Source organism: Nelumbo nucifera, chromosome 2 (assembly GCF_055504915.1).
Source record: "Nelumbo nucifera cultivar China Antique chromosome 2, China Antique-T2T, whole genome shotgun sequence".
Classification (NCBI taxonomy): Eukaryota; Viridiplantae; Streptophyta; class Magnoliopsida; order Proteales; family Nelumbonaceae; genus Nelumbo; species Nelumbo nucifera.
The window spans coordinates 17,643,192-17,653,077 of NC_142650.1; the positions used below are offsets into that span (position 1 = coordinate 17,643,192).

The 9,886-nt window shown below is 41.4% G+C and overlaps 1 protein-coding gene across 1 annotated transcript; it reads right to left on the bottom strand.

Annotated features, from left to right (window-relative positions):
- Window positions 1-5,779: 5,779 nt before the first annotated feature.
- Window positions 5,780-7,931, bottom strand: LOC104596969 (aquaporin PIP1-2-like). The gene is made up of 4 exons (XM_010258314.3): window positions 7,439-7,931; window positions 7,004-7,299; window positions 6,636-6,776; window positions 5,780-6,358 (listed from the first exon to the last, which is right to left on the bottom strand). The coding sequence occupies exons 1-4, from the start codon at window positions 7,767-7,769 to the stop codon at window positions 6,266-6,268; spliced, it is 861 nt and encodes a 286-aa protein (XP_010256616.1). The 5' UTR covers window positions 7,770-7,931; the 3' UTR covers window positions 5,780-6,265.
- Between the last annotated feature and the right edge of the window lie 1,955 nt (window positions 7,932-9,886).

Below are 9,886 nucleotides of genomic sequence, written 5' to 3' on the forward strand. Positions count from 1 at the left end.
ACATGCACTTTAATTTCTCTAAATCATTGACTTCTTCAACTAACCCTTTTTTCTTTCGGAAAAATTTATGATGCGAAAAAGATATGGTATGAGAAGAGTTTTGATCAATCAACACTCACCCATAAATTTTGATAAATAATACCTAATTAACTATCACATTTGTGATTCCAGTTCTGATCAAAAGTTTTTCAGGTATCATATCTTTTCCATATTATAGTCGAACCCCTTTCTTTAACTTCTACATGCTTTAATTTAAATCCCTCATACTTGCCATACGCAGCAGCGATCAACCAACCGATCGAAAAACAACAGTCACGGCCACCTTCAACTCATGAATCCGTGGGAGCGCAAGAAGGCAAAACTCAAACTAAAGCAGACCCGCGGTCGGAAAATAGAAGTTTATACGGAGTGGTTGTCCACCGGCAAAAGCCTTGCACAATATTCTATTTTGTTCACCTGATCCTTTGCATCACTACCCATAAAGACCATCAATTACTTAATGTCTTAAACCTCCAACAAAAAGAAAATCCATGCATCATAGTTGTCAAGGTGCCGCCTAGGCGACTAGGTGCTCTTGGCTGGGCACTTTGCCCAAATGTCTTGACTTTTAGCAAATAGGCACCCTTTTAGGCGATTAAGTGCCTGCCTAAACAATAAAAATGACAAGGCAATCGCCTTTTATAATATCATTTATGTTGTTGTATCTTATTAATGTATGTGTTAATACATTTTATTATATGTTATATATTAATTATGCTTTGTTTTAATGTTTTATTATTGAAATTTAAAAGATCAAAGGGTTTTGAGGAGAGAAAAAGAAAGAAAGAAAGAATTGAATAATAATTTTTTTTTCTATTCTTTCTCTAATTAAATAAAATAGAAATCCCATCCTTATTTTTTTTCTATTTTACTTTCTGATGGTGTGCAATCCGGTCACTCCTATCTGGCACTTACGTGGCTCTTGGAAGGTACCTGAGATGGAGAAGAAGAAGAATCCATGGGGGGTTGCCCGACGGGAACACTCTGATGGTTAAGTTAGTATTCTGTAGGAGAAGCAAGGAGAAGATGAAGGCTAAGAGTGCAGATAGCACGTGAGTAGAAGATCATACCCCTCTCCCTTGATAATAAGCTCCTTATAACAGAAATTCGTTGCATCAGGCCCACTGGCCTTTGACAGGGCAAGTATAATCGCCACTGTCAGCCTGCCACAACCGTTACTGGCAGGGGCTGATGTGGCACGCACGGGGCCGTCATCGTAGGGTACGTGCCTATCAGGTGTGAGGCACCCTCTAAAGGTGGCAGGCACGACGCTGTCTGACGAGGGATATGGCTGTTGCCCCCAGATTTGTCGGGTACGATGGTCGGGCAGGAGGTCTTCTTGCGATACGCTGAACTACCCTTCCGTGAGTTACCCTGTGCCGGGCTACCTCGGAAGCGGCGAGCTGCCTGTGGCAAGCTAAGCTGATCTGTCTGGCCCGAGGTGTCTTCACCTCGGGGTGTCTATAGGTGAATCGGTGTGTTCCTGTCTGGGAGTGGTACGAGATCCACTAGGAGGAGCTCGGGTATTAGGAAAGGTTAGGGGGCCCTGAGCTCGGAGGTAGCTCGGGGTACCTTAGCCCCCGGGGTGGCGGTGCAAGCTAGGCGGCTCCCGGCGACTAGTCTATTCTGTCGAGTTGCCGGGCTGAACTCGGTGGGACGTTCCCTCCGAGTTACAATTGCGCCTGCTGTGCTGTCGCGCTAAGTCATCGTTTGAGCAAGGTCACGCACACGTGTACTTGGGCTACGAGGTCGGGCCAAATCACCCTCCATCACTTTCTATCTCGAATATTTATAATATATAGTTAATAACCTTCTTTAGCTTCTAATTAATATGAATTTGCTCTATTAAATACTCATTATATTAGTATTATTTTCAAAAATAATGAAGTAAATATATGTAAAAGATTTTTATCTTTTAGATGTGATGATTTGCCACATTTTTAGAGGAAATTTAATGTTCTTAATAAAGAGAATTGCTATTTTTTCAATTAACATACATGTTGAATGTATATAAAACTAGGAAACTAGCCAAAAGTCAGTTTTTTTTTATATTATAAATTTTTTTTTGCCTAGGTGACTAGGCACCCTAGTATTGCCCATAATCGCCTAGATGCCTTGAAAACTATGCCATGCATGCGTTCTTCTCTCCTCCCCTCAGCCATATATCTCTTTCTTTGCCTACTTTTGCTTTTGGTCGTTTTTGTTAGGCCCACCTTAGGTGCTTGTATGGCCTCCTTGATACCAAATACATAGTTCCATATATGAAGACTAACGTCTCAACTAGGGGTGGCAACGAACCGAGCTTTTCACGAGCTGCTCAAGCTCAGCTCGGCTTGATTTTAACCAAGCTTCGAGCCGAGCTTGAGCCCAATTTGGAGGCTCAATTAATAAACGAGCCGATCTCAAGCCTATATATAAATATATAAATATATAATAAAATTATAAAAAATAATATATATAATAAAAATATTATAATTCTTAATTATTATAATTATATTTTTTAAATATCAAATAAAAAATATTTTTTATTTTTATAAAATATTTTTCCTCAAATTGAGCTTGAACCAAGCCGAGCTTGAGCTTATGAGTTTTGACTCGACCCAAACTCAAGCTCAAGCCTTATACAACCTTGGCGAGCCGAGCTCGATCCTCATATTATTTGGCTCGACTCGGCTCAAATCCACTCCTAGTCTCAACCATGGCTTGGCAGTAAGCACAACGGTGGAGATAGGAATTTTTATGAGCGGACCAAAACCAAAAGTGGATTGCAGGGGGTGGGGGTGGGGGATAAATATGAATAGGGCCCATAAAAGGGCCTACCATTGGGGTGGAAAGTGGGGGAGGAGGAGGAAATTTACATGAAATAGTGTATTACAAGTGGAGATTTCAGGACCATTGGGGGGTGGGGGTGGGGAACGGCCATGACTCCTATTGGCTCCGCCCCTGAGTACGCAGTGATCAGTTTGGCCAAGCCTCTTGCTGCCTTCTTCAGTGGTCAGTTTCTTTTCCACGGTTGAATTTGTTCAACTGAGGTGCCCTTGTTTAAGGGAAATAGCTTTTAGTGACCACCCCAAACAAAAGAGATTAGTCTCTTGATCGATTGATTGATTGGACCGGATCAGTGCTTGGTAGCATCCCTCAAAACATAAATAAAACTACTATAATTTAAGATGGTGTTGGCATAGTTGTGTGTTAATGTATTTTGGTGTTTTTGTTTCGACTCAATCAGCTAGCAGTGCAACACCGTGTAATGTTTCTACTAGAAAACCTACTTGCAACGTAATTTTTTGTTAAACGTTTACTTGTTTCAATAGAGAGAGAGAGAGAGTTAAGACTAAAGAATAGTCATGTTCATGGCTATGATATTGCCTGGGCATGGGCCTAGAACGGTCCACACCCCAGACGCTACATGGGTCCACGCTGGGTTTCTAGGCCTACAGACTTGGCAAGAAAATTGAGCTATGCGCAACTCGTATTCCTTCTTTCTCTCTAACTTCCAAGTTTGAGTCGGCCCATTAGTTGCATGATTGCAAACTACGGAGCAGCAGGCAGAGGGCAAGGCGTATTGAGGCTATTATATTTGATTTTTTAATATTCGGATTCGAATCAAGTCTTATCCTTTGCATTTATATTGGATCCACATTGAATTTGGATTGTATTCGGATATTAAATTAAAAATAACCAAAATATTATATATCATTTATATTAAATTAATAAGCATGTGTATTTAAGGCTGTGTTTGGTTTGAAAGAAAAGGTACGGTTTTCTTTCATACCAAACACAGCCTATATGTAACCGAATCAGACTATGTCAGAATAAGGGGATATCAATATTCAATCCGATTATAAAGACATCAATTTAGAATTCAAATTCGGAAAATCTAATATCGTTTGCAGCCTTTAAGACCCTAACTGAACACTTGAAATAACAATAAGCTGAACCTGGTTTAAACAATGGTAAGCTAAAACCTTGGGCCCTGGGCCCGTGGCTCATGCCATTTCTGTTATGGGCCTCATTATTGATAAGCCCATACCACAAACCTCTTTATAATACTGGACGAAAGCTTGGCGATCATCGTTACATAAACAAGAAGTTGGATCCAAGTTAATTATTAGTCAAGTCTACTCCTCTAAACAGTGCAAAGGTTGACATGTTCTTGCTTTCATTTAGATAGTTGAGTAATTTTTCTAAAGCTGCAAGTATAACGTAGAATTACAAGTTTATAGAATTAGGGTAGAACACGTTATTGAACGGGTTGAGCAAAAAAAGTGGGTGAATCGTTTGCTAGGAAATCCCCCTTTTAAGATATATATGAAGAATGGATCAATACGTCATAAACCTCCAAACTTTTTAGCATGCCCACGATTAACGATCCCTCAGAAATGAGATTATCTCACGCTACATGTACAATTTGAAAGCACTCAAGTAAAGTGCATAACTATCAAGTCGAGTCGTCCCACTCAGGAGTCAGGACTCAGCTTAGTCCTTACTTGATAAATGGGCTTCAATTTTGGGAATAAACAAATTGCCCTCATATGGTTATAAATGTAGCTTAAGCCCAACTCCATGATTTTCTAACATGGACCTGGACCTGGCCCAACCCGCCCTTGGAGGAAGGCAATCCTAGCTAGCTCCCTAGAAATAATAAGACCACCCTAGAAGCAGAAGGATGTCCTAGTTTATAATGTTTATTATCTAATCAACCAAAGAAAGGCCCACGTCTAAAGAAATTTTTCTACCTTGGGCATTGTTGCCCACAGAAGGGCAGTAACAGTTTTGCTTTCCACCTATGTACTGTTACCTCTTACTTCGGTGCAGTAGATACCACCAAATTTCTACGTTAGGCCCTCCCTTAAGATCAGGTGGTGGTGGTGGTCCAAGACTTTCTTTGGTTTACAGGAATAGGAGTCTAAAATTAGAATCAGAATGGGTCATTACAGTTCCAACTGTTTAGTTGAGTGAAATCTTAATTCCATTCTCATTTCTGATGGAATGGCATTTTCCCATTTGAGGGAATGGCCATTCCTTTTCCTTTCTTGAAAATGAAATTCTATTTTTATTTTAATTTATTCCAATTCATGTTTGAACCAAACAGACTATAGGAATAGGCCATTCCAATTTCAATTTCAAGAGATTTTGATTCTAATTCTAAATACGAACCAAATGAATCCTTAGATACAATGCAAAAATTGGGTAATGCGACAATAGAAGCCAAGGGTTAGAAAAAAGTGAACACAGGGACGTGACGTTAATAGTTACGTTTTGAATGGGTGAACATGAAAGAAAAAGAAAAGCAAGTAAAAGGTAGAAGACAGAATAGTTTGCCTTTGCGTTTAATACTCCACTTTATTGGCATGGGGATATGACTTATGGGCGGTATGCATGGACCCATCACCCAAGCAATTGCAGGGTGCATCTCTACCTCACCGAGTTCACATCTGCGCATAAGGGGCGCCCCACAACGTCCCGCAGTACATTCCTGCCCTGTATTAAGAACATCTCCCCGATGAAAGATAGCATCAATTTTAGTTTATTATCAGGAGATGTTTCAACTTTGAAATACACGACTGAGATGTGCTGTAGGACGTTGTGGGGCGCCCCAATCTGAACTCCTACCTCACCACACTCAGCCCGTGGCTCTCTCACATGGCTATTGTCTCAAACCAAATTCCAAATTTTAACATATCTCTTACACGTCAGATCACACACACACAAAGATTATAGAGCACAGAGGGAGAAATTGCAATGGAAGTATGGAACCCACAACAATAATATAACTTACATTGTTCTTAGCAACAGTAGTAGGTAAACTGGCAAGGGCAAGTCAGGTTGGGTTGGTGGAATAGTGGACTTTCTCTTTTCTTGCTGTACAGTTCTTCACAGCCACACATCCCTACTGTGCACCAAACGAAACACAGCGGACAGCGGTTAATAAGGAGATAGAGACAATAGGGACCCACCCCACCTCTCCATCGCCCTTTTATCTATGCAGTGCACCCACCCACCACCTCTCAATTATAGAGATGATAAACAAAGAAAGTCCCTCAGAGATAAGTTCCCACTATTCTCACATACATGTCCAAAGAAGCAAAAATACAAAAGACAACACAGATGACCAACAGCAAGGAGAACCGGAGAAACCACTCCTCTAACTCTTATTCCGTTTAGATCTTTACTGCCAAATTGATGAAGAAAAATCAACAGCAACCAATAACCAAGCTCATCATCACTTGGATTTGAATGGAATTGCTCTGATCACAAGTTGATGGTACAAAGCCGCAAGTGCTGCTCCAATGAAGGGTCCCACCCAGAAAATCCACTGCACCCAGCATTTAAATTTTTAATCAGGAAGCTTTTTAACTTAACTAATAAAAGGGTGGATGCATGGTTAAAACTTAAAACTTAAAAGCCTCCCATGTTCTAATCATAGCATTGGCCTACTACATATAACATATCCAATGGCCCATAATGGCCCGGGCAGAAGGGGAATGAATTAAGAAATAATAGTGATGAGAGATCAATATCATGATAAGAGCTAGCTCAGATCCTCAGGACTATGAAACTAAAAAAGAAAAGAAAAGGAAAGAGCTTCTTACGTGATCATCCCAAGCATGGTCCTTGTTGTAGATGATAGCTGCACCAAGACTCCTAGCAGGGTTGATACCAGTTCCCGTGATAGGGATGGTGGCCAAATGGACCAGGAACACTGCAAATCCAATTGGCAATGGTGCCAATATCTGTTCCATTTAACACATGAATTAATATACACGTCAACCTCCAATTCATGACCCAAACAACCTCTCACAAATTAAAACTAAAACCTCGGAGTACGTAGACCTGTTAACTCATACGAGTCAAGAGCATCGAAACTCCAAGGTAGTAGTCCCTATGGCTCACTGCCTTGTTCCGGAAACCCGCTCGATCCACACCACACGATAAAACATGGAGAGAGAGAGGAGCTTACGGGAACATGGGAGTCTCGGGCGTTACGCTTGGCATCAGTAGCGGAGAAGACGGTATAGACAAGGACAAAGGTGCCGATGATCTCAGCGCCAAGACCATCGCCCTTACTGTAGCCACTAGCCACGACATTAGCACCGCCACCGAGCATCTCGTACTGACTCTTCTGGAAACCCTTGACGACACCGGCACCGAAAATGGCACCGAGGCACTGCATCACTATGTAGAACAGCGCCCTGGATAACGACAGCTTCCTCGCCAGCAGTAGCCCAAATGTCACAGCCGGGTTTATGTGGCCCCCTGAATCCATGCCACCACGTTTTTAATTAGATATACGAAGCCTTAAAAACAAAAAGAGGGTAAAAGTTGGGGTGTGTGGATCAATGAAGAAGAAGAAGAAGAAGAGAAAGAAAGAAAGAAAGAAAGAAAGAAAATTAACCTGAGATGCCAGCAGTGCAGTAGACGAGAGCGAAGATCATGCCACCAAAAGCCCAAGCGATGCCCTGAATACCCACAGTAGCACATTTATTGCTGGACTTAGAAACACCCATCACGGTCAAGATGGTGATGTACAAGAAGAGGAAAGTGGCTATGAACTCGGCGATTCCAGCCCTGTAAAAGGACCATGAGGACAGCTCCTCGGGCTCGAACAAAGGCGCCAGTGGTGGCTCCTGGTAGTCCCGGTCATCGCTCTGGGCTGTGGTTCCTATGTTATGCCTCTCAGAGTACCTGTTGACGCCCAACCGAATCTCATCATCTTTCCTTTCCATCTTGGTCTTGCTTGATCGATTGCTTTGATCAGGGAAATTAGCTTCTCCTCCCCCTTCTTTGTTTTTTTTTCGGATTCTTTGAGCTTAGACCTTGGGAGTGAGGAGGTGTGAGCTCGAGAGATAAAGCCTGAATGTACATGGGGTACCAATGTGGAGTGGAATTTATTGAGGGAAATTTATTTTTAATTAAAGCCATTGGCTCATTGGACATATGGTTTTTCCTTCCTCGAGGGAGGACGTGGCCCGTGGGATAGTGTGTCAGTGACGGGTGGTGACCTCCTGGCCGGTGGGACCTATTCCACCAAAAATCATTTTCGTTCCTCCATTCATTTCTCTTCCTCTCTATAGCACTCCTAAACAGTTAGGAATTTATTGAGGGAAATGAGATTCCGATTCGCCCAACCAAACAGTTAGAATTAGAATAACCCATTCCAATTCCGATTCCAGACCCCTATTCCCGTAAATCAAACAGGGCCTAATTAATTAACCAATCACCATCACAACTGCGAGTGACGGAGTGATGAGTAAGGAGGCGTGAGCAAGGATCAGTGGTCAATGTAGGATGACTAGGACGGTGCCATGTGTTAAGCTGGTCACCACAGCACAAAAGCATTTGGAATTTATCTTTCAAGAATCCCGGCTTCCACTCCTGTTGCGTTTGTCCTTTCTTACTTTTAGGACCTTCTTCTTCCTCCTCTTACATCGGGTCTTATTCATCTCCACTCCAGATGGGGCGGTGGAGATCGAATGTGGTAAGGTACATAACTCTTAGTCTCTTACGTATCCTCCTTTCTCCTCATTTCTGATTCTTTCCTAGAAAAAAAAAATATTTTTACATTAATTAATTAATTATTATGGCTACAAATTAATAAATGTCAAACAGAGGGAGAAGGGAGAAGGTTTTCATTTTGAACAGTACAACCGGTATCAATCAGTTTAAAGGGCGAGTATGAAATTGCCACTTGTTGAGGTACATACACACAGTCAAACTGCGCATTGGATTCTCATGGTGGTAACTGGTAACACTAGTTTATGACGAAGAATGAGGATTCCCACTTTTAAATGGAAAAGCTGTCAGCAGCAATGGAGTAGAAAGTCCAAAAGGCTAACATGAGTGATGCGGGCAACACATGAAATTCTTTCCCTTTTTCACCCATGCGCAAGATTCTCGAGCAGCTTAAAAATCATCTCTACTAACTACTTTTACTACTGTGTGGAACTGTGAATTAAACTATTCATCGTCCTCCTCCGGTGACCACTGCCCACTGGTGGGGCTGCAAATGCATGTAACTTTACCAACTAGCCCACAGTCGTTTGCCATTGTAAAGGATGATGATGATTGGTTGTAGCTCAGAGTTCTGTGCTCAAGTCCCACCCTTTGACTTCACCTGTAACATATAATAAATTACACCTCATTCTTTCTTTTCTTGGTTGGAGTGTTCAGTGTAGAATTCATTGTACAGTAGAGTGGAGTGGAAATAGCCTTGCTTAGAAGTTCTCTTCCTTGTCGTTGTAGTAGATTTGAGCGGATCTGAACAGATCTGGTGGAGCAGTAGTAGTAGATGCAAATCTGGTTTCAGACATTGTCAAAAGCAGAGCATATGGTCCCGTTAGCTCCCAATCTCACTCGACGGACTCGCTGATTCGGAAACTTTTCTCAGTGAACTTTTCTACAGAAACTCTTCCATAAAACTCTTTTTTTTTGGTGATTTCTTCAGCGTTTCCGATGACAAAATCACCGTCGCCGCTGCAACTTCCAATAGTGGCGCCCCCTTCTCCTCTTTGTTCTCCCTCTCCACCTCCCCTCTTTGCATATCAGGAGTTCGCCGGAAAACCAGTCCAACTGAGATAACCCTTTTACACAGATTACAAAAAATAGAAGGGTAAAATAGTTTTTTTTTATTATTATTTTGTCGTAATCATAGGGTAATTTAAGAAATTTACTCATATTTAAATATAAAATTTAGAAATTTAGAAACAAATATCATTACAAGCCAATGGTCCAAAATAACGGAAATTTATAAAATTTAGAAGGTATATAAATTCCAAATCAAAATCAATGAGGACCAACGCAACAATTGCTCTGACTTGACAAACAATAAAAATCAAAACTTGCC